Source organism: Artibeus jamaicensis, unplaced genomic scaffold (assembly GCF_021234435.1).
Source record: "Artibeus jamaicensis isolate MK-2021 breed Jamaican fruit bat unplaced genomic scaffold, CSHL_Jam_final contig_332, whole genome shotgun sequence".
NCBI lineage: Eukaryota > Metazoa > Chordata > Mammalia > Chiroptera > Phyllostomidae > Artibeus > Artibeus jamaicensis.
Genome location: NW_026521788.1, coordinates 1,439,260 through 1,465,105, shown reverse-complemented (window position 1 = coordinate 1,465,105; position 25,846 = coordinate 1,439,260). Strand labels below are relative to the sequence as shown.

Sequence of the window (25,846 nt, the reverse complement as noted above, 5' to 3'; positions counted from 1 at the left end):
TTAAAGTTATTTTTTATTGATTATGCTATTACAATTTGTCCCAATTTTCCCCCCCTTTGTCCTCTTCCACCCTATACCCCCACTCCTTCAGGCCATCACCGTTGTCCATGTCCGTGGGTCATGTGTATAAGTTCTTTGGCTACTCCATTTCCGACACTGTACTTTATATCCCTACGGCTACTCTGTAACTGCCTATTTCTACTTCTTAATCCCCTCACCTCTTCACTCAAAAATTCTCTTAAAAACAAACTCATGGTATTTATTGCTACATATTATTAACCTGACACTGTAAGTGAGAATCTCTCTTTTTTGAGACTTTCATTGTATACTTAAGATTAATTATGTTTTTTAAAAGATTATGTTGCTACTACTATTACTATTTTGGTGAAATTAAGAAGGGACTTTCCTGGGGCTACTAGGAACAGTTGTCCCAAATGTTAGGTGGATTCTCAGGGCAGGTGTTGCTACCTTGGATGGATTCCACATTAGATATACTAAATGTTGAGTAGATTATGGGAATAAGTATATTCTCAAAGACAGGAGAATTTCTTTGAAATGTCCACCACTGTGGAAGATCTTCTTTTGCAGCTTTCTATGTACTTCTACAAAAAAGTTATCTTTGTTAAGTAAGAGTGAAGGCAGTGGCTTTTTCTTGTGGATTTTTCTTGAAGGAGGATTATGTATTTTTGGAGCCAAGATGTCTGAACAAAAGACAGGATGCAGAAAGGAAATATGCCAGTATGTAGAGTAATCTGGGACTGCGTATGATTGCACACATGTGCGTGCACACACACATGCCTATCCAGTGCCTCTGGGTGGAATCAGCTCTCACAGGAAAAGGGCGTCATATTTCCGATTATTGTCACCTTTTTAATTCTCTTTATTCTTGTTTTTTTCTTCATACTATTCTTTATTATTTTTCCAGCTCTATAATTCAGTCATCTTCTACATTTTTATCCCTTTTCGATTAGCAAAAGTGAATTCCGAGTGGAATGTGTGAATGGTGATTGTAATTTTTATGTAATACTGTCATATGTGTAAACTAAGCATATTATGTGTAATCGTGATGAAATATAGGACCAGGTAATTAAGTGCTTAGCTTATAGATTACAGCTAGCACCGCCATTGCATAAACCTAATAGCTATATTCTGATACACAAAGGACCAGAATAATTATTCTAAATATATATTTTTAAAGCCCTAATCAAAGTTGTCTCTGTCAAGAAATGTTACCAGAATATTCTCCATCTCATGGCTTGCTTTTGTGTTTTGGTTACTGGGAATGACGTTTATTCAGGCTGTAGTATCTCCATAAAGAGCATTGGATTGATCTGCGTTCATATGCCAGTTCTGCCTGTGGCTTATTATGGGCTAGTGACTTACCCTGTTTGGGCATTTGTGACTCATCCATCAAGTGAGGAGGTTAAACTGAATAACCTGTAATGTGCCTTCTAATTATACTAAAGTATTCTACCATAAATAGGTTTATAGTTAATAGGACATTTGACTTAGCTTGTAGAGTGCTTCCAAAATATATAGTAGGTTAAACTTGTTAGCAGTTGTATTTATTGGTCCGTATATTACTTATCATTAAAAGGAAAAACTAAGGCGAAGGCTACATGAAAAATTTAAATTTGACAAAAAGAAATCCCCCAAATTATTTAATAGTAGTCTCTTCGTTGTGTGTGTGTATATATTTATTTATTTTCCTAATTTAAGTATATCTTTCCATTGAAACTATTAGGAAAGATGTAAAACTGTCTCTCAAAATGACTTAAGTTATTATTTTCAGTGTAAATCATGAATGAGGAAGAGTAAGACTGAACATATATGCAAAAATAGGACTTTTTGCAGAGAGCTGTGATTAGAACCGTTTAGCTAAAATAAGAAGGTATTCATATTGTTTTTTAATGTCATTTAAATTCTTCAAGCTGCAATATCTTCCAAATAACTGGTATTACATTATTTGCGAAGCATAAATTGCATCTGAGTTAGCACTTACATTATTATTAGGTGATTTTAAAGAATAGCAATTCTTTAGTTTGATTTTTATAGTACCCCTAATAGAGTCTCTAAATTTGGAAAGGTTGAACCTACCAGTTTTGGAGAGAAACTGTTTTCTATGAATGCTTTCGCTGTCAGCTGGTTGTAAGTTTCCTTATGCCTGACATACTTAAGAATAATTTGTCCATTCAAATACTTGTTTTCAGCTACTATATAGTAGTCACAGTGCTACATGCTAGTTTTCAGTTTCTGCTGTCAATGAGCTTATAGTCAACAGGAAATTACAATTCACTGCTCAAGATAGAGGAAGCAGCTTCCTCTAGAGGAAGAATTATAGCAGAAAGGCTATAATTCTGTGATTAAAGTATAAAGTTGAGCCCTGGCTAGTGTGGCTCAGTGAATTGAGTGCCAGCCTGTGAACCAAAAGGTTGTCAGTTCAATTCCTAGTCTGGGCACATGCCTGGGTTGTGGGCCAGGTCCCTGGTTGGGGACATGCAAGAGGCAACCAAGCCATGTTTCTCTCGTTGATGTTCCTCTCCCTCTCTCTAAAAATAAGTAAATAAAATCTTTTTTAAAAAGTGTAAAGTTGATAAAGTACAAGAGATGAAGACAAAGAAATGAAGACGAAATAGGAGGGGCCAGACTGTACAATCTCTTATTAAACAGTGTTAGAGAGTTTAGCCTTTATCATGAGGGGGCTATAAGAAGTCTCCACAAGATTTTAAGTAGTAGAGACATAGTCAGATTTGTGCTTTTCAGTGTAAATTATGAGTGAAAAAGAGTAAGACTGAATACGTATACAAAAATCCTCTTTTTACAGATAGCTGTGATAATTTGATTAGAACTCTTTGGCTAAAATTAAAATGTATTCATATTCTGTCTTTAATATCATTAAAATAAATTCTTAAAGCCAAAATATCTTCCAAATAGAGCTCTCTGGCTAATGTGTGGATAGTGGATTGGACAAGAGGTTAGACTAGAGGCAGGAAGACCAGCTAGGGGGTTGTTGTAGTTATCTTGGTAAGAGAGATGGGTGACTTGAATGAAGGTTATGGCCCTGGAATTTAAGAGGTGTTTAGGAGGTGGAAACAAAGGGAAGTTGGTGATCATTTGCATATGAGAGATGACAAAGATAGAAGGGTCAAGTATGAGAGCTGAGTTTCTGCTTTGGACAGGGGTAGCACTCACTAAGGTAGGACATGCAAGGGGAGCAGATTTAGAAGGCAGGGACAATAATTACAGTTTTGGATCTATCGAGTTTCTCTCGAACACAATGAAAAACTGGTATGCAGCCACAAGTGTTACAGTTTAAGTGTTACAGCCAAATGGAGGTGTGTCCAAGTGGTGATTATAAATACCTGGATTTGGACTTCAGGAGAAAGATCTGGCCTGATTTTATAGGTTTGGGAGATAGGGGCACTTGCATGGTGATGACGTCATAAGAGTAGACAAGATCATAAGGATAGTATATATGGTAAGAAGGGGAGAAGATGTAGGAGAGACCCTAGGGCACTAATTAAGAAGTGGCTAGGGGAGGAGATACAGAGAAGGTGGAGAAATAAGAGAAAAGCCAGTGTGGGGCATGGATACCAAGGAAGGAGAGGTCATTTCAGAAGCAGGATGAGGCCATCTGTGTCAGATGCTTTAGATAAGTCAGGTAACAGGAGAGCTGGAAAAGTCCACTGGATTTAACATTTACAAGGTCATTAGTGACTTCAGTGAGGGTACTTTCACTGAAACAATTAAGTTGCAATGAATGTGGAGATAGGAGTATAGATTAGACTTCAGGAGGTGTAAATAAGGGGCTTTTGTTAAAAATCTTGGAGAGAATTTACCTTTTAGAAGCAAAGTATTTACTAATGGATGTTGGCTGACAAAGCAGTTTAACTAAGAAGCTCATTGTAAACTGTTAGCTTTGTACAATAGCTACCAGTGTTTGATGGTGTACTGGTTAGAAAGCTGTTGTAAGGTGTTCTAGAAGTTATGGAAAGAAATGGATACCTTCTTGAATTGGCAGCAAGCCTTCGTTGAGAGTCAGTGAAGGGAGTCTTAGAATTGTTTGATGACTTTTAAGCCAGGGAGCTGGTCCATAACTTTCATGACCAACTTAACTCTTGTATTATGGATTCAGAGAAGCAGGCAGCTGACATCTAGGCATCTTCTACAGGATATTTGTCAAAACGTATGCTGGTATTGATATATGCTTTGTCTGTTAGAAGTCTAACAGTATGATTTAAGAAACAGGTAATTTGCTACATTAGTTTATTCAGAAATATTGTGATTTTCTATAAAATCTCAAAAATAATGTAAAAATATAACAGTAGATTTTAAGATGAAGGTATTTACTATTAATTCAAATGTGCAACCAATTTAATTTTTGTATTTTTAGATGATTAGAACATCTTTTTCTAAAATTTTGAAAACATCAACTTTTTCTTTCTACAGCAATCTTTCCCAAAGAAATTCCCCATGTCTCAGTCAGTGCCTCATATTTACATTCAAGTTAAAGAATTTATTTATGCCAGCCTTAAATTTTCAGAGTCACTGCACCGGAGGTAAGTTTACTAATAAGAAATGTATCCTTATCATAGCTATTGTTATGAAACATTAACACTTGTTTCTAGGTCATTACTTTTTAATGGATTATTATCTCATTGGAAAGGCTGCCATATTTTAGTGATATATGGGGTTAAGTTGCTATAAATCTGATATATGTATTTTTTTACTTTTTAATTCCTTTTTATTATGTAAATCTTCAAACATACATAAAAAGAGAAGTAATAGAATAGGAAACTCCTATATTCTCAGCATCTTAATGATTTAACAGTAATAAACATTTTGCTATACTTTATTTTTTTATTTTATTTAGTTATTTTTCAAGTACAGTTTTTTGTCTATTTCTCCCATCCCAGCCCCCCCCTACCCCGTCTCCCCACCTTCCTCCCATTTCCTACCCTCCCCCCGCCCCCAGTCCTCATCCCTGTGTCTTTCATATTTGTTCCTCAAAATCCCTCCCCATTTTTCCCCTTAAATTCCCTTCCCTCTCCCCTCTGGTCGCTGCCCACTTGTTCTCTATTTCAGTGTCTTTGTTTTTATTCTGTTTGCTTGTTTGTTTTGTTGTTTAGCTTCCTGTTAAAGGTGAGATCACGTGGTATTTGTCTTTCAATGCCTGGCTTATTTCACTCAGCATAATGCTTTCCAGTTCCATCCATGCTGTTGCAAAGGGTAGTAGCTCCTTCTTTCTCTCTGCTGCATAGAATTCCATTGTGTATATGTACCACAATTTTTTGATCCATTCATTTACTGATGGGCACCTAGGTTGCTTCCAACTCTTGGCTATTGTAAATTGTGCTGCTATGAACATTGTGGTGCATAGGTTCTTTGAAATTGATGTTTTAGGATTCTTGGGATATAATCCTAGCAGTGGAATTGCTGGGTTAAAAGGCAGGTGGATTTTTATTTTTCTGAGAAAATTCCATACTGTTTTCCATAATGGTTGTACCAGTCTGCAATCCCACCAACAGTGAACTAAGGACCCCTTTTCCCCACAACCTCTCCAACATTTGTTGTTTGTTGCTTTGTTTATGATAGCCATCCTGACTGGTGTAAAGTGGTATCTCATTGTGGTTTTAATTTGCATCTCTCTAATAGCTAACGATATTGAGCATCTCTTCATGTGTCTCTGGATATTCTGTATGTCCTCCTTGGAGAAGTGTCTGTTCAAGTCCTTTTCCCATTTTTTAATTGGGTTAGATGTCTTCCTAGAGTGGAGTCGTGTAAGTTCTTTGTATAATTTGGAGATTAAACCTTTGTCTGAGGTATCATTGGCAAATATGTTTTCCCATACAGTTGGTTGTCTTTTTAATTTAATACTGTTTTCTTTAGCCATGCAGAAGCTTTTTATTTTGATGAGGTCCCATTTGTTTATTCTTTCCTTTATACTCCTTGCTCTAGGGGACATATCCGTAAAAATGTTGCTGCGTGGAATATCTGAGATTTTCTTGCCAATGTTCTCCTCTAGGACTTTAATGGTGTCACAGCTTATATTTAAGTCTTTTATCCACCTTTAATTTATTTTGGTGTATGGTGTAAGTTGGTGCTCAAGTTTTATTTTTTTGCATGTAGCTGTCCAGTTCTCCCAACACCATTTGTTGAAGAAGCTATCTTTACTCCATTTTATGTTACTGCCCCCTTTGTCAAATATTAATTGACTGTAGAGAGTTGGGTTGATTTCTGGGCTCTCTATTCTGTTCCATTGGTCTAGGTGCCTGTTTTTATGCCAGTACCAGGCTGTTTTGATTACAGTGGCTTTGTAATACAGTTTGATATCAGGTATTGTGATCCCTCGTACTTTGTTCTTCTTTCTCAAAAGAGCAGCTGCTATTCGGGCTCGTTTATGATTCCATATAAATTTTTGAAGTGTTTGTTCTATGTCTGTGAAATATGCCATTGGTACTTTAATAGGTATTGCATTGAATCTGTATATTGCTTTGGGTAGTATGGACATTTTGATGATGTTAATTCTTCCAATCCATGAACAAGGTATATGTTTTCATTTGTTTGCCATACTTTATTTTTTTGCCAAAGTATTTTAAGGCAGATAATCAAATTTTACCCCTAAATATTTCAGTATGTTTGTAAAATCAATAACAACAGTTCATGTTTACCCACTTATCGTTAACACTATTCCAAAATATCATCAGTTCCCTAGTCCATATCAATATTTTCCTGGTTGTCCCCAAAACTTCTTTTTATAGTTGGTACTTTTGAATCAGTGTCTACATGCGGTTCACACCTTGCATTTGTTGTTGAATCAGTTGTATCAGTATCCCTTTTTTTCTTTAGTTGTTGAGTTCTTATTTACTTTAGGTTTTTTTTTAACTGCTTAGGTTACGAGTAGCTAAACAGTATCCTTTCCTTATGTATGTCATTGGCTTGTCAAAAGCTGGTCTTCTTACTAGTTTTGTTTTTCTCAAATAGTCTTAAAGTAAGGATTCATACAAAATAATAGAATTAATAAAGAATGCTGCATCAAACTGGTATGTCATATTCAGTAACGGAGCACAGCACAGCAACTGTTGGTATTTATAGCCAACTTGATTTCGTAAACAAGAAGATACCATTTATTTGGTATGATGAAGGTAATGTCCTACACTTATGGAAATAGGAAATGTGGTAGTATCCCTGTTTTGGTAATAGGAAAGTGAGGCTCAGAGAGGCTACATCATTTGTCCAGAATAACCCAGCCAATTAGTATGATAGTTGGGATGAAGGAGCAGTTCTTCTGACTCCCATATCAGTCAGAGTCTGACGTAAAGGGGTGAACAACTACCTAGACAGACCCTGCAGTACAGTTGTATGGTGTATTTCTGATTGTGATACTCTCTGGAGCAGAGAGTGGTGATGCTGGCTTTCATGATATAATGTCTCCCTCTCTGAAATTTATTCTTTTGAATTTGTATACTGAATAGCAGGAAGTAATCCTTCAGTGTTAAATGCTTTCTAATGTTAAGTCATAAAAAGGCATGAAGTCAGTTCAGATATAAGAATTGTCTATTTTTCAAGCTGAAACAATGAAACAATGACAGCTTTTAAATTATACTTTATTGTATCTGTGCCTCTTATTGTAATTATTATTTTGGATTTAAATAACATATAAATAAATGGAAAAAGAAATGTGTACTCTGCCAGAGTATAAGAGTATCTGACTTTAGATTTTGCACTGCTTTTTCCTGTGAATAGGGGTTCTTGAAAGGATTTCTTAATTTTTGTTCTTTAATAGTGTGAGTTGGAAAGGAAAGAAGAAGAAAGGAAGACAAATACCTAACTCATAGCATCTGCTTTGCTCTGTGTTTCTCGTAAGCCAGTGGTTCTCAAACCGTAGTCCCCAGACCAGCAGCGTTAGTATGACATGGGAAATCGTCAGAGATGCAACCTCAGGCCCATTGCATTAGAAACTCTGAGGATGGGACCCTGGATTTTACCAAGTTCTCTGTGTGTTTGTAATGTACTGTAAAGTTGAAGAACCACCGCCTTAAGCTTCATCATATACCTAGCCTCTTATTCCAAAGTCTTCACAGATATATTTTGAACACAGTAGGTTTTTAAAACATTTTTTAATCACTTTATTGTTGTTTAATTACAGTTGTCTGCATTTCCCCCCCCACCCCAGCCAATCCCACCTCCCTCCCTCACTTCCACCCTCCACCTCAGTTTTGTCCATGTGTCCTTATAGTAGTTCCGGAAAACCCTTACCCCCACTGTCCCCTCCCTCCTCCCCCCTCCTCTCTGGCTATTGTTAGATTGTTCTTAATTTCAATGTCTTTGGTTATAAAACACAGTAGCTTTAAATGTAATCATAAAATTCATATATTACCTCATTAGAGGTAATGTATTCTTTATGCTGCCCAACATGACACACAATATAACCTGACGTTTGAAAGACAGATGACTATAAACAGAAAAGGAACAACTGACTATTACAATGGTAGTTCTCAGTAGTGGAGTTTGAACTGTCTGAGATAGTTCTGTAGCTTGAACTAAACCACCAATAGGTTATGCCTACCTTGTTTTTCCTTTAACGTTCTAAAGTTCTGATCTAAGGCAGAGACAGTTTATTGGTTAAGAACATAACCTTCAGACTTAGACCTTAGTTTGAGTCTTGAAACTCACTAGCTGTCATTGGATCTTGGGCAGATGACTCAATCTGTTTAAATTGCAGGGGTTTTATGTGTAAAATGAAGAAAATAATTCATAGGGTAGTTGTAAGAATTAAATGAGGTAATACGTGTGTATAAAGCACTTGGTATAGTGCCTGGTATGTGGTAGACATAGCACTTAGGAGAGGATGGGATTCTACAATATTAGATGGAAGACTAGTGCTTGGAGTGTTTTATCTTGTAAGATTAGGGAACTGTGGAAGAATTTTCAACTAAGGATGGGCATTAGAACTATATTATAGAAAGTGTACTCTGGCATCTGAGTGGATGATAAACTGGAGGGGATAAGAAAAGTTGTCATGCCGAAGAAGTGAAGGCAGTGGTTCAAGAAAAGGATCCTGAAATGATCAGGATCAGTGATGGCAGTGAGGAGGAAACATGTACAAGAAGTTTTAGGAGCTTGAAATTAGAGCACTTGTGAATTATTAGATGAAATCAAGGGACAGGGAATGACTTGATTTACATATGGATGGGCTTGAATATGTTTATACACTCTCAAATAGATTCTAGTTATAGTCAGTCACCTTCAAAAACAGCAATTCACGCATTCACCTATTATCAACTAGCATTCTAAATAAAAAGTGAATGTTGTCAGTTTTTTTCTTCTCTCTTTCATGAAAATATTAATCACTTTGTTAGTTCAGTATCCAGTTGTCTAGTTAGTGCTCTGTGAGCATGTTTTTCATTCAACAAGGCTTTATGCCTACATTTGTAAAAAATTATGCTTTACTAAATTCATTGGTTATTTTCATTATGTTATTGAGAATAATAATTCAGAATACAGTGACAGCATAGTTAATAAATGTGTAAATCTAAATTTATTCTAGATTATCAGCTTCTGACATATATTTTTATTTTAAAAATTTACATCTGTGCCCTAAAATTGAGCTATTAGAGTTGCTTTGTTTTTTTATTTGTCATTAAGGAGTTACGGGAAAAATCACTTTCTGTGTTTAAAGCTTTCTTATTATATTTAAACATATTTTGGAGTTAGGTTTTTAGAACTAGAAGATACTTAAGAGCTTTTACAGCACAAAAATTTGGTTTTTTTTTTATATATGCATAAAAGCAGGGCCAGAGAATGAAGTGCCTTTATGAATAGGCGCCAAAGTCTCGATTATTTAGTTGTAGAGGAAACATCTGGACCTAATATGATCTCTAAGAACTTTCCAGTTTGCATAAGAGGTTAAAACTATGTTTAAGGAGTTTTACTGTATATTAAGATGTAATTACTGTGAAATGTTTTTTAAAAATTAGGAAAAGTACACATTATAGACTCAAGGGGCAGGGAGTTAAAGGGAAAATTGCTCAATTAGGACAAAATACTGGTTATTGTCAGGTAAATCTTGCTGGCACAAATAGGGCAATAGGTCCTGGTGGGGTTTCTTTCTCTGCTTTTACTAATGGGAGAAGAAGCATGTACCTACTCGACATTCAAGGGAGTTTAGCAAAATGAAAGGAAAGATACTATTCATCATGATAGGTTATCTATTTCTCCCTTTCACTTGCAAATATTTTACCTGACAAGAATGTCATACAGGTGTCTTTAAGCATAATTTGAGTGTGTCAGAAAGGAAAACAGAGGAGTTGACAACCACCTCCTTTTTATCAGGGTGATGGGGATACTAATGACATATTAGAAAGAGTTTTCTGAAACTTTAACGCTAAGTCCCCTTGAAGCCCTATTGGTAACACATCCCTATTAAGTCTTGATTTTAGATATAAAGAACCAGAGGGAGATATTCTCCTCAGGTCTGCCAGAATTAGGGTTGACAGAAATGGAAAAGATGGCTTGCATTAAAATGGAAAACTCTAAATAAAATAGTAGTGGGAAGGACCTGTGTTTTACCAAATTTTGCTCTGCTTGCATTTTTAAAATAAATATAAACTAGTAAATATTTGTGCTTCATAGATTTGTAATATTTTAATAAACTAAAAAGTTGAAAAAATTTAGCCCATATGTAAGACAGTGGTTCTCAACTGGGGTGATTTTGCCCCCCAAGGGACATTTGGCAATGTGTAGAGTCATTTGGGGTTGTCACAACTAGGGGAGGGGTGCTGTCTACATCTCGTGGGTGGAGGCCAGGGATGCTGTTCTGAACATGCTTCTGTGCATGTAAGACAGCCCCCACTCACTACAAAGGATTATCTCGCCTCCAATGTCAATGGAGCTGAGCCTGAGAAAACTTGGTTTAGGGACAGTTTAACCATTTTGATAGTAAAGCTGTATACAAGAAATCATTATTTACTTAAATTGAAGGCCTAGTGGTTAGGAGAAGATAAGCTTCTTAGTGCTAGCCTAGGAATCTTTAAGACATTAAGAAACACCATTTTTTTTTTATTTGCGCCAAATTAAAACTAGTGTAAGGTAGTTAAATATAGCTCTTTGAATCTCTTTTAAAAATCTCAATGGAAATGGATATCTTAATTATATTAAACTTAAATCTAGCCCTGGCTGGTGTGGTTCAGTGGACTGAGTGCCAGCCTGTGAACCAAAGGGTCACCGGTTTGATTTCTAGTCAGAGCACAGGCCTGGGTGGTGGGCCAGGTCCCTAGTAGGGAGCATGGGAGAGGCAACCACACATTGAGGTTTCTCTCCCTCTTTTTCTCCTTCACTTCCTCTCTCAAAAAATAAATAAATAAATAATCTTAAAAAAATTTAAGTCTAGTAATTAGTTATTTCTGGGAAGAGCTCACGTAAATTTCATTTTAACAGTAATTTTGTCTATAATTGTGTATGAAGTGTTTTTGAAAGTGATTGTTCTATAATGGAGCCATAATTTAACAATAATTTTATTTTCATATACTAAGTACTACATGGTTTTATTGTAATGGTTAATTTAATACATTCAAATTATGCCATAAATGAATATTCCACTTTATGGAAATATTCCTTTTGTGCCCTGGCTGATGTGGCTCAGTGGATTGAGCATGTGCTTGTGAACCAAGGGGTCACTGGTTCGATTTCCAGTCAGGGCACATGCCTGTGCTGTGGGCCAGGTTCCCAGTAGGGGAGGCATGTGAGAAACAACCACACTTTGATGTTTCTTCCCCTCTCTTTTTCCCTCCCTTCCCCTCTGTCTAAAAATAAGTAAATAAAATTTTAAAAATCCAAATATCCCTGAAATTAAATTGTATTAAAATTTGTGATTTAAGAAATATGGGTGATTATAATTTACTAAAGATATAAAGGATTGAAGTGGAACAAATTATTTTACTCAATTGTATTAATTATTTAGGGGACTACCTAAGTGCATGTATCCTTGTAGAAAGCTTAGTAATATTAACTTTTTTTTTCAGCTCAACAGAAATAGATGATATGCTTAGAAAATCTACAAATCTGCTGCTGACCAGAACTTTGAATAGCTGTTTACTGAACCTTATTAGAAAACCTCACATAGGTTTGACAGAGGTAGGTTTATAACCAAATGTTCCACAACGTGAAAATTATTATAAGTTATTGCTGAGTACCATCCTGTAAAACTAGCTTTCTAGTTCAAATAAAAGCATCAATGTAAACTTAAGCAACATAAAGGAAAAGTGTTTTACAGGAGGAATAGATACAGTAGTTTCCCCTTATTTACCATTTTAGTCACCTGTAGTCAACTGCAGTTTAAAAATATTAAATGGAAAATTTCAGAAATGAACAATTTGTAGGTTTTAAATTACATGCCATTTTGAGTGGCATGATGAAATCTCATGCTGTCCAGCCCGGAGCATGAATCATCCCTTTGCCCAGCATGTTCTTGCTGTGTGCACTTCCTACCCAGTAGTTACTTAGTAGCCAGCTTAGTTATCTAAACAACTGTCATGGTATCACAGTGCTTGTATTCAAATAACCCTTATTTTACTTAATGATGGATCCAAAGTGCAAGAGTAGTGATGCTGGCAATTTGATATGGCAAAGAGAAGCTGTAAAGGGCTTCCTTTAAGTGAAAAGGTAAGTGCTTGAATTAATGAGGAAAGAAAAAAATGTATGCTGAGGTGGCTAAGCTCTTAAGAACCATCTTCTGTCTATGAAATTGTGAAGAAGGAAAAAGAAATCTGTGCTAGCTTTGTTGTACCTCAAACTGCAAAGGTTGGGCCACAATGCTTGATAAGTTAAGATGGAAAAGGTGTTAAATTTGTGAATGGAAGACATGCGCAGAAAACATGTTCCAATGACAGCAGTGTATTGTGCAAGAAAGTATTGAATCTATAAGAAGACTTCAGCAAGGGATCCCCCAAAACATCATGACCACATTCACACAACTTTTAGTACAGTATGTTGCTATAATTGTTCTATTTTATTTTATTTTTTAAATTAAATTTATTTATTTTAATTGTTCAAGTACAGTTTTCTGTCTTATAATTGTTCTATTTTATTATTGCTGATGTTAATCTCTTTTTGTGCCTAATTTATAAATTAAACTTTATCACAGATATGTATGTATAGGAAAAAACAGAGTATGTATAGTGTTCAGTACTATATATGGTTTCAGGAATCCACTGGGGTGTTGGAACATATCCCCTGCAAATAAGGGGCAACTACTGTAGTTTAAGGTGTTGTAACATATATGTAGATTTATAATTGCCAGACTTTACATGAAGAATGAAAATATTCACTTTTTTTACTTAGTAAATGTATACAATTTAAAAAAAGTACTTTGAAACATTATTTTAAATTAATAGGCAGTTAGATTCTTTGTTATTTTATTTTTCTAATGATAGCATTCTTAAGTATTTGTAGCAGGCTTTTGAAATCAGGTAATCAGTTATATCCTGTAATGCTATAATCATGCATAAATAGTACAGTCACTAGAAGTAATCATCCTGTTTTTTTTAAATCAAATAGCTTCTTATACATGTAACCAAATATATTTCGTATTCTCCAGCTAGTACAGATTATCATAAACACAACACACCTGGAACAAGCTTGCAAATACCTTGAGGACTTTATAACTAACATTACAAATATTTCTCAAGAAACTGTTCATACCACAAGACTTTATGGACTTTCTACTTTTAAGGTATGTAAAAAATCTGACCACTTTTTATTTCAATCACTGCAAGCAAACTTCTAAAAATTAAAGAAAATTTTCATTATATACATGATTTTATTATATTCGTAACAATTGAATATTAGAGATAATCATTGTCAGCAGTGAGCAGATAAATGTCAGTTCCTTTTTTGCATTTTAAACATCTTATTAATATGGAGAAAAGTGTATTGATTTTCTAGAGCTACGTTACATTTTGTTTCTGTGTTGAAGACTTCCAGTAGTACTGAATTGGTCTCATTGAATTTTCATTAATGTCTCTCAGTTCAGTAAATAATTTTTTATATAATGTGTATATGTATGTGTGTTTAGAAATTAAAAATGTAAGATGAATTAGGTAAGTGTAAGATTGGCTTTTTGTCCTTAATTGGCTCTGAGCTGAAAAAAAGTAAATACCTTATTACAGGTTATTAAAGTCCTGTTTTTATAGGAACAGACAGGTTTCTGTTTGTGTAATACCATGAGATACACTGAAAGGTTAATTAATGGTTGTTTTAAATGGAATGGAAGATTAGATACTTTCATAAATTTGTTTTATAATCTATTTTATTATTTTATTGATTTGGGGTTATATAGACACGGGATTGGCATAGTCTTATAATATAAATTGCTTTGCATTGTGTATTTTGCTAAACAAATGTAAACCACTTATTGATCCCTTTTCTGTAAAATACACTTGCTAATTTAACCACACAGCCTTTTCTGAGTTCTCTATTAAAAAAACTCTTATCTTTCTGCTCTTGCTATATTATAAATTACCCAATTTATCTCCTAAACTTATGATATAATCACTTACACTTTAAAAATTCAGTATACTTGTATTTAGAAATAACTAATTAAATGTTAACAGTAACTAGACTTACAAAGTCCAGAAATTACCCTTAAATTTCTAAAATTATCTGCATGGCCTCCAAATCTTATGCTTCCGTGGTTATTCTTGAGCTCATATAGTCATCATCCTGACCCAAAAGGCACAAATGCAGATAATATCTGAGTACTCTGATAAAATTAGTTATTAAAACTGAGGCAGAAGCTGGACAAAGCACTCATTCATTTACCCAGATAAAATAGTATAGCAACTAAGGATATATACTCTGGAGTTAGACTGCTGTGTGGCTTGGCACAATTTTTACTTTTAGTGATTCCCAGTTTTGTTATCTATAAAATTAGAGTAGCAATATATTACCTACCTCATCCAGTTATTATGATGATTAATGGGGATACTTAGCACAGTTCCACTTGCGCATCATATATACTCTGAGAACTCTTCGGTGATGAGAATGTAAAAGTGTAACTCTATCTTTGAGAAGCTCACAGGAGAATAAACTATAAAAAGACACTTGATGATGTGGTAGGATAAATGCTGTAATGTAGGAGAAAACTCCACAAGGTTTTAGACACTCATTTATCCAAGGACAAATTGATTCTTTACTTTTATATTAGATTTTGTACAATCTTCCTTCTATTTTTTATTGATCTCTGTCCTTATGTCCATGTGTTACTCATAGACTGTCAAGAAGGGATTTACTGAGGACTGGAGTTGTAAGCATATTTAACTGTTAACATTAAATTTAATAGGCTTACTCTGTACTCTGAATTGCCTTGACATCTGGTGTATATAGGGATCTTCAGGCAATTTCCTTATCAATTCTAACTCAAAGAACCCATGCTATGGGACGAGGTGGACTGAGACTGAGGGATCTTGGAACTACACTTCTCAAATCTGCCTGTTAGGAGGGGATGTTTAGAAATGTTAGCTCTGTTCCATCATCCCTTAAGTTGTAGATATTTGGTTGAAACTACAACTGCCATAGAATATCCCTGGGTTTTCTTGGAAATCAAAAAATCAAGTTTAGCCTTTAAAGTCGAGAGCATCCTTGTTTTTTGCTGTTTTTTTTGTTTGTTTTATTTTCATATAGAATACAGGAAATCCTCTTGGTTTTATGAGAGTAAGAGCTGTTTCAAGCTCAGTTATATGAAAGTCAAGTATTCTTCAGTTCTACCTTTGGTTTATTTCAAGAGGAATTTATCATAAAGTATGATGTGAGGAAGCAATTCAAGTTCAAGAATTGTTAAATAAACATTAAAGTGAATTTTTGAGGGAGATCAGGGGAATTTTTATTCATAGTGAATACTCAGTCTGTTACCTCTTTCACAAAGAAGATTAAAGTACAGTCTTGATTGCATCCATTAGCATAGATTGCTTAGTTAACCTCTTAGCCTGAGTGTTTCCAGTCCAGTGACTCCACCAAACATATTCCTATTTAGTTGCTTAATGATTATGGAAATAAGCATTTACAAGGTCCTTTTACTCTCACCTCCTTTTGCTTCCCCTCCAAAAAACACATATGCACACACAAAGTCCTTGATTTATATCATACATATTTTATGAAATATATATAGATTATCTTGTTAGCTTCCCTTTTCATTTTTCTAAATCTATGAGTGAAACAAAAGAAGTAAGTGGCTTCTGCCCTCAAGCAGTACCTCAGCTCTTTAAAGTTAACCTGGACACACACTGAGAGCTACTTAAAACTGATATAAGACTTCTAACTGAAAAGATTTGCATCAGAATAGAAGGGGAAATGGGGATACCATTCCCTTTTTAATCTGTGTAGTAGAAAAATAACCTTGTTCTTTTTCTTTGGCATCAGAGCACTTTAACTTTGCTCCAGAGAGCTTTTCCAACCTGCCACTCTGAAGCGTCCTTTCCTCTTGAGCACTGGCAGTGGTTACCACTGTTCAGAGCCCAAAAGGAGCACGTGTCCGATTCTTTTCTAGTTTGCCTTTTTAAAATCTGTTGATGGCTATGTAACACAGTTTGGTTTTTTGTTTTTTTTTTTCAGGATTATAGCTAAAGTGACAGTGGTAAATTGTCTTTAAGGGCTTGAAATTCTCTTCCTATGGAGCTAGGATGTGGTACATGGACTTTTAAAAAATATTTTTCACTGAACTGTATCATATACATATTAACACATACAATTTGTAGCAGCATAGATTATAAATATACACAGCTCAATTAATTATTAAAAAGTGAATCCAGACTTCTGGCCTGTAAAGAGTTGGAAGTTGCTCTATCCTGACGAGTAAAAAGTTGAGGAACTGAAAAATAAACAAACCTTCTTTGAATTGTTAGAGAGTGAGATCATAGGGCAAACTACTGCCCCCCAAATTGGAGAGACAGGCAAATACGGAGAATCACAACTTAATGGGGCAGAAACTTCTGCAGGAACCACTGCTGGGGTGGGAAAACCTGAAGGGTACTTGATAAATTGCTGGAGACTCAGTATGGATAAGTCTCAAGGTTAAAACCCCTAACCATGGGGGAGGAAGTGGGTGGAAGGTGAGCCTACACTTTTGTGAGTTTTACCTCCTGGGGCCCTACCAGCTGCTCCCAGTGAACATTAGAGAAAAAATTCTTTTGGGCTTTGGGCAGGGGAAAAGTAAAAGGAACCATTGAAATACACCAGAGTGTTCTGTTCTTAAAGCATTCTGTGCTTCCCAACAAGACCTAACCCGGGAACAAACTATGTGCCTAAACCATTGTGGTTTCATCAGAGCCTAACCAAACCGGAGGAAGGCAAATATTCAACCCCATCCTGTTCCAACTAAGGGGTGGGAATGAGAAGCACTTGTGAAATTCACAGTCCAGGGCCAATAGGCCCTTCCCTTTCCCGCATGCCTCGCTAGGCCTTACCAAAGCCCTGTTTGCTGCAGTTCCCTTCACCCAGCACCATCATGTTCTGCTATCAAGAAGAAATTATAAGACAGGCTAAAAGGAAATTTAAAGAGAGAGAATAAATATTCAGACCAGACTCAGATATGTCAGGGATATTGGAATTACTGGGCCAGGATTTTTTTTTAACTCTGATGAATATGCTAAGGGCTTTAATAGATAAAGTAGACAACATGCAAGAACAGATGTGTAATGTAAGCAGAGAGTTGGAAAATCTAAGAATTTTTTTAAGTGTTGGAGATTAAGAACACTATAATAGAAATGAAGAAAGCCTTTGATGGACTTACTAGTAGACTGGATGTGGCTAAGGAGAGAATCCCTGATGATCTCTGAATTACCTTAGTGATGGGTCTTCCCCTGTCTTGAAGAATAGCACATCGATGTTTCTCATAATATATTTTTAGGGAATTTAAAATTAATAGTGAGATACCACAGTATACCTGCTTGAATGGCCATAGTCCAAAACACTGATACCTCCAAATGCTGGTGAAGATGTGGAACAACAGGAATTCTCCTTCATTGCTGGTGGGAATGTAAAGTGATGTAGTGAATATGTTTTCCCACTCTGTGGATTGTCTTTTCATTTTGTTGATGATTTCCTTTGCTGTGCAAAAACTATTTAGTTTGATGTAGTCCAATTTATTTTTTCCTTTGTTTCTCTTGCCTAGGGAGATATGTAAGGTAAAATGTTGCTATGTGCAGTGTCCAGGATTTTTATGGTTTCAGGTCTAACCTTTAAGTATTTGATCCATTTTTAATTTACTCCTGTTTGTGATGTAAGAAGGTGGTCTAGTTTCATTTGTTTGTATGTATCTTTAATTTTCCCAACACCATTTATTGAATAAACTATCTTTAGCCCATTGTATGTGTTTGTTTCCTCTATTGAATATTAATTGACTATAAAGGTATGGGTTTATTTCTGGGCTCTCTATTTTGTTCCATTGATCTGTGTCTGGTTTTTATGCCAGTACCATGCTGTTTTGATTATACATCTGATAGGGGTTAATATCCATAATTTATAAAGTACTTACAAAACTCAACACCAAAAAAAACAAGCAACCCAATTGAAATATGGGCAAAAGACCTGAATAGACATTTCTCCAAAGAGGGCATACAGATGGCCAATAGACATGTGAAAAGTTCCTCAACATCACTAATCATCAGAAAAATGCAAATTAAAACCACAATGAGATACCTTCTCACACCTGTCAGAACGCTGCCATTGATAAATCAACAAACAAGTTCCGGTGAGGATGTGAAGAAAGGGGAACGCTTTTGCATCATTGGTGGGAATGCAGACTGGTGCAGCCACTGTGGAAAGCAGTATGGAGATACCTCAAAAAATTAAAAATGGATCTTCCTTTTGACCCAGTGATTCCACTTCTGGGAATATATCCAAAGGAATGCAAACCACTACTTAGAAAGAACATAAGCATCCCTATGTTCATTACAGCATATTTACAATCACCAAGTTATGGAAGTAGTCCAAGTGTCCATCAATAGAAGTGTGGATAAAACAACTATGGGACATTTGCACAGTGGAATACTACTTGGCCGTAAAAAAAAAAAAAAAAAAAAAAAACAGGGAAATTTTTACCCTTTGCAGCAGTATAGATAGACCTGGAGAACATTGTGCTAAATGAAATAATCCAGTCAGAGGAAGATAAAAATACCACATGATTTCACTCATGTGTGGTATCTAATGAACAAACTGAAGTAACAAGCAAAACAGAGACAGACTCATAGATGGAGAGCAGATGACAGTTAGTGCGGGGGGGTGGGTAAGAGATTAGGGGGTGGAGAGATTGAGCCAAAAGAAAAAAGGACTCATGGACATGGACAAGTGTGGTGGTGTAAGGGCACTGAATGGTGATGGGAAAAATACAATAAAGATTAAATTTTTAAAAAGTGATACAGCCGCTTTGGAAGACAGTTTAACAATTTCTTGAAAAACTAACCATATTCTTACCATAGAATCTAGCAGTTATACTCCTTTTTATTTACCCAGAGGAGTTGAAAACTTACCTCCACACAAAAGCTTACACATGTGAGTTACAGCTGCTTTATTTAATCCTGATTGCCAAAACTTGGAAACAACCAAGATGTCCTTCAGTAAGTGAATGGATAAACTCTGGCATATTCAGACAGTGGAATGTTATTCAGCACTGAAACACAATGAACTATCAAGCTATGAAAATAAATGGAAGAATTTTAAATGACATATTAAAAAGTGAAAGAAGCTGATCTGAAAAGGCTTCCTATGGTATGATTCCAGTTATGTCATATCCTGGAAAGGGTAAAACATGGAGAAAACGAAAAGATCAGTGGAGGCAATGGGTTGGGGTTGCGAGTGGGGGAGAGATGAATAGATGCGCACAGAGGATTCTCAGGACAATGAAACTTCTCTGTACGATACTATAAGGGTGACTATATGTCATTTACATTTGTCCAAATCCATAGGATGTATAATAGTACCAAGAATGAACCCTAATGTAAACTGTGGACTTTGGGTGATAATGATGTAGGTTCATTGATTGTAACAAGTATAACACTCTGGTAAGGCATTTCGATAGTGGAGAAGACTGCAAATGTAGGAGCATGTGGTTTATAGGATATCTCTGTACGTTCCTTAGTAAGAATTATTAAGATTTCTCACTTGAATTATAATTCCTAAATTATTTTACATATATAAAGTTGATTTATTTCACTGCTAGCACAATTGCAATATTTTTGACTCATTAATTACATTTCAGCTTTTGATTACTTATATGCTTCGTGTATAGTCTTTTGTATTATTGGTGAAGTTTTGTACAATTTCTTGCTTTGTTGTGCAGCTTGATTGTCATCTTTAGAAGCTGTGCGTGTAATGCTTATTTCTATTGTTCCTGGCTACCACCAGCTTCTCCCGTTATCTTTTCCCATTAGAGAGGGCCGCATAAAGCAGTTTTATGCTTGCAGCTAACTTAATACATTTTAACTACATAAAACCCTAAAAGGTGGATTGCAGAAAAGCAAAACTTACATATTTATTGAACAGAATAAATAATTAAGCCAATTATACACAAAAGTAAATAACATAGCCCTGGCTGGTGTAGCCCAGTGGATTGAGCTCGGGCCTGCGAATCAAAGGATCATGGTTTGATTCCCAGTCAGGGCACATGCCAGGGTTGCAGGCCAGTTTCCAGCAGAGGATGCATGAGAGGCAACCATACATTGATGTTTCTCTCCCTCTCTCCTTCTCTTCCCCTCTAAAGATAAATAAATAAAATCTTTTAAAAAAGTAAATAACATAAATAATGAGGAAGCTACTTTGCCAAAAACATAAAAGCTAACAGAAAAAGCAAAAGCATGTTGTTTTAGTTCTATAAGCAAAAGCGGAAGGTGAACAAAATTTATAGACTACCTCAACCCCCATGGATACATGAAAAGTGCTCAGCTTTCTGTTTTTCTGTAATTTATCATCAGTGATCACTTAACTATAGCAAGTGCCTCTTGTAAAGGTGGTAGGAAGCAGAAATAGAATAGGGAAGGAAATGGCTGAGGAGTACTTTAAAAAGCTACTTGTATCAGATGATTTGCAAACCTGATGACAAACAACCTAGAACACCTAAGAAGTGGCAGATGCTACGGCAAAGCCCCTAACCATTCTTTAACACTTCTGAGGTGCAGTAGCCCCTGAAAACTGAAAAGGTAAAAATGTAGCACTGACCTTTTAAAAAAGAAAAGGAGGTGATTTAGGTGATTTGAGAATTAGAAAAGTATTTAATTTATAATGATCTACAATAATACCAGATAATCCCGAAGCTGGATTTTGAATTATTCTAGACTGATTCTAAGTCAAAACTATATTGCCCTTTCCTGTATATTGCTAGAAGTGGAGTAGCTAGCAAATGGCTGTGAGGGATTTAGGTTTTTCTAGGGCAGGCTACTTTGATGTTTTGCTCTGTCTAACGTAAGACTTTGTGTCTCAAAACACATAACTCTGAACAAAGCAATAATTGGTTGGAACTTTCCATCTATGCTGACAGTCAGTTTTGTCCTGGGGGTATATCTTAAATGTACACATTTCAATTGTTCTGTGCTCATTACTGACAAGATGTGGAATGGTTCTGAACCATTAGGATTTTTCAATCTAAAAGGACAGATATTTATCGATACAGAGGTCTGGTGGGGCAAGGTTAGGGAGTGGAAGGGGACTGAAGAAAAACAAGAAAGGACTCACGGACATGGACAGCAGTGTGATGACCGCGGGGGGAGGAGGGTAAATGGTGATGGGAAAAACACAATAAAGTGTAATTGGAGTTTAAAAAAATAAAAGGGCAATTTGTATAACTACAAATAAACTACTGATGTAATAAGTAGATAAATTTGGTCCTGTAGACATGTTTGATTTGGTTTTACACTGTTTTGAATTTGAGCACGTTTAGATGACATGCGTTTGTGCTTTACAGTCCTGCCCGCCACAGTCATCTGGTCTGCCATGCTCATTCACGTTACCTGCCTGGACCTGGAAGGCTTTGGGGTATTTGTATAAGACACAATTCATATCCCAAAGCCTACAACTCTTTTTTTTCATCACAGTAATATAATATAATGAAAAACTCCAGTGAAAAGTAGCTAGATTTCACTAGATTAATTTGAAGCATAAGCAAGCAAATAAAAAAAATTTGGGGGTTGATTTTAGGGATGAAATATAAGAATAATTTAACTTTTCTTGGTTGTTACGCTGATGTCTAAAATAGCTAAATAAAAATTTGTAATGTCTTAAGTTGATTCCTTTTTCTATCTAATTTTTTTTTACATTGGAACAGTAGTAGCCCACTTATCCTCAGTTCTGCTTTCCATGGTTTCAGGTACTGCAGTCTGAAAAAATTAAGCTTTTTCAGAAAGAAACAATTTAAAAATTTTAAACTGTGTGGTAAAATCTCCTACCATCCCATTCTGTCCCTCCTGGGATGTGAACCATCCGTTTAGCCAGCATCCCCCGCGGTCTGCGCCACCTGCCCAGGAGTCACTTAGTAGCCCACTCGGTTATCAGATGGACTGTCTGCCACAGTTACCACAGTGCTTATGTTCGAGTAATGCTTGTTTTACTTAGTGATGGCCCAAAGCACAAGAGTAGATGATCCTGGCGGTTCACATCTGCCAAAGAGAAACCTTAAAGTTTGTCCTTTGAGTGAAAGGGTATGTGTGTATGTCCACAAGGGGGGAAGAACACTGTATATATAGTATTCGGTATTATAAGTTTCCATCACCCACTGGGGGGTGTTGGAAGAGGAAGAATCACAGGTAGAAATGGGGGACTACTGTAATTTCCATTTTCCTGCCTCCTTCCCTGGAAAATCTGGAGTTAGCCTTGGTCTATTTCTGTTTAACTGCCCCTAACTAATTACTAGGTTTTGATGTTTAGTCTTACCACTTTTCCCCACCTTTGCCTGTATTATCAGTAGTGACATTGGTTAATGACTGGGTGCTATGGGCTACTACTGTTTAGAAATTTCTAGATTAAGATAATAGATTATCAGAGCCTCATTTCTTGAATTAGAGCAGGGAGAAATTAGCTAGACAGTATACTTTAGTCTTGATAGTTCCAACTTCATCTCCTGGTTGGATTTTTAGGGCTCAGAAAAATGTCATAGAACTATTCCCCTTGCTTCAAGTGAGTAATTTTAAATTAGCCTTTTTTTCTAGTATGTTCAATAAAAATGTTTCAAATAAGATACTTGTATTGATCAGAGTTATTAACATAAAATTGACAAGAACTGGCAGAAAAACCAACTCAAACTGTCTTAAATAATAAAGGGAAATTATTATCCAGTGTGACTGGAAATTCCAAGAATGCAGGTTTCCTGTGAGGCTGAAGCCAGCTGCTCAGAAGATGTCACCAAGGACCCCAGAGTTCCTCCATCTTTCAGCTCAGCTTGATGCAGTTTGGCCTCATCTTGAGACTACATGGTGGCCCGGCAGCTGTAGGCTCTCTCGTTCTGGCTGCAGTGGCTGCCCCGTCACAGTTCCAAACCTCATATCCTCATGCTCTGTCATCGGAAGGAAGAGAGTGTCTGTGTCTCCACTAGCTGCTATGGAACTCCCTGTGGATAAGAGAATGACCATTGCTACTTGACTTTAGTTCATCAGTATCCATCCTTGGAGCTGAATATAGGTTCACTTCTGTCAGACCAAAGAGAGATGTGAATGGAGGGAGAGTAATTTTCCAAAATGTTTGGGGTCTGTTCCAAGAAGGGGGAATGGATGATAGACAGTAAATCATCGGTGTTTACTAAAATGGTTAGCTGTTACTACATCGCTTTTATTCAAAACACACATGCGTATGGTCTAGGAAGTCTAGGGTGAAGTTTGTACGTGTGTACGTTTTAAAAAGTTCCTCGGGCCATTCTGTTGCACACCTGATACTGAGAACCACTGATACAGTTCTGCCTACAGGGGCACTGTTTCTTTTTAAACAAGCAAAGGAAGAATATATTGCTTTGCTTATAAACAGAATCTTGTAAAGTTTAATTTAAGATTTAGTTGATATATTCCTGAGTTTCTGGTGAGGTCATAAAGATTGAGAGTGTTTGGTTTCAACTGTAAAACTTTTCAGGAATTCCAAGCTAATTTCTTAATAGCCTCTAAATTATAGTTAGTAATCTTTTTTACTTTAAAAAAGATTTTATTTATTTATGTTTAGAGAGAGGATGAGAGAAGGAGAAAGGGGGAGAGAAACATCAATGTACGAGAGAAATATTGATTGGTTGCCTCTCACACACCCCCAACTGGGAACCTGGCCCACGACCCAGGCACATACCCTGACTGGGAATTGAACTAGTAATCTTTCGGTTTGTAGGCTGCCATTCAATCCACTGAACTACACCAGGCAGGGCAGTACTCTTTTTTTAGAAATGTATTAGCAAATAATTCAGTGTCCTTGTGTGTGAGTGTAGGAGGAGTTACAATAAGAACCTTTCCTCTCTTTCTTTACTTGCTCCTGTTTCTTTAAAAGTAGAATGTTGTGAGTCACTTCATACAGTTCATGCACATATGTTTTCTCGTGATTATATTTGTTGGGATTATAAAGTAAGCAGAGTCCTTAGTCTTTAGCAAAGTCCTTTCAAATGTTGACTTTAAAACATGTTCCTGCTTAGAACTGTTGTCCGAACTGCTAGTGACTACTTAGTTTCTTATTTACTCTTGTAGCCTATGGGAAGCATGGATAAACTTTTAGAAATATAAAGTGTCCCGCCCCGAATTTCATTTAACATGTGAAAAGTTATCTTAACTGGACAGTTTATGGGAAAAGCGGAACCGGCTCCTGTTGTCACCTCAGTAAATTAGTAGATTAATCAACAAAGTTCTAGAGAATAACAAAAAAAATTTTTAATATTTTTATTTTTGCTTAGTTTCTTTACAGAAAAGCAGTGGCTTTTAAATCACTTTATCCAGAAAACATATAATTATAATGACTTCATATAACTGTAATGTGAATGATTTCATCATCATGTATAATTTTTCTTCTTTCAGATAAATAGTGTTTGTTTTCCCCCATCACTTCAAAATTTGAAGATATTTGGTCCCTCTCCCCACCTGACCTTTTGGTTAATAATTTAATTATCCCATATTTCTTTTAAAAATCCAGGAAACAGAGGACTCAAAGGACTTACATGTGTAACCCATGGACATGAACTAAAGGAGTGGGGAATGCTGGAGGGTTGGGGGGCAGGGTGGAAGGGGGATGAAGGGAAAAAATTGGGAAAACTGTAATAGCATAATCAATAAAAAATACTTAAAAAATAAAAAATCCAGGAAAATCTGAAATAACATTTTTATTTAACAAAATTCTATGTAGTAAAAGGGGGAATTAAGAAGTACACCATTCATTTTAAAGTACACCATGGATTTAAATAAGGATCTTAAAATAATAGTTATTTTTAAAAGTAGCTAAAATTTCACCAAGTACTTTAATTCTATGAGTTGAAAGGAGAGAAGTCTCTTGATACAGGTTTTAAAATTTTGTTAGTCATCTCTTCTCCTTCCTTCCTACGTTAAAAGCATCCCAGAAAAACAAGAGAAATCCTGTATAACAGCCCTAGTGCGGGTAAGGAACGGAGTAGAAGATAGGAGCAAACAGACTACATTTTCATTGCCTGTGATAGAAGGGAGGTGGGTTGAGTATTAAGGGATGATTATTTGGTTCCGAGCTTTATGCCTCCCTCGTCTGGCTGCCCTGTGGAGCTGCAGTCTGACTTCATTGCTATAGTGACCTGTATTCATCTGCTTATCTTCAGTTAAGGTAGTGAGACGTGAAGTAGAGTGAGACATGATGAACGCTGGGGCAAAATGCAAAATAGTAA

The 25,846-nt window shown here is 36.0% G+C and overlaps 1 protein-coding gene across 4 annotated transcripts in view; it reads left to right on the top strand.

The window, feature by feature from the left end:
* EXOC6 (exocyst complex component 6) overlaps nucleotides 1-25,846 on the top strand; it is a 164,983-nt gene that overhangs the window by 72,813 nt on the left and 66,324 nt on the right. For all 4 annotated transcript variants that reach the window (XM_037156602.2, XM_037156601.2, XM_037156604.2 and 1 more), the window contains 3 exons: nucleotides 4,450-4,559; nucleotides 12,024-12,135; nucleotides 13,598-13,732. In XM_037156602.2, the coding sequence (XP_037012497.2) occupies nucleotides 4,450-4,559; nucleotides 12,024-12,135; nucleotides 13,598-13,732 (357 nt within the window). The remainder of the gene's footprint in view (nucleotides 1-4,449; nucleotides 4,560-12,023; nucleotides 12,136-13,597; nucleotides 13,733-25,846) is intronic.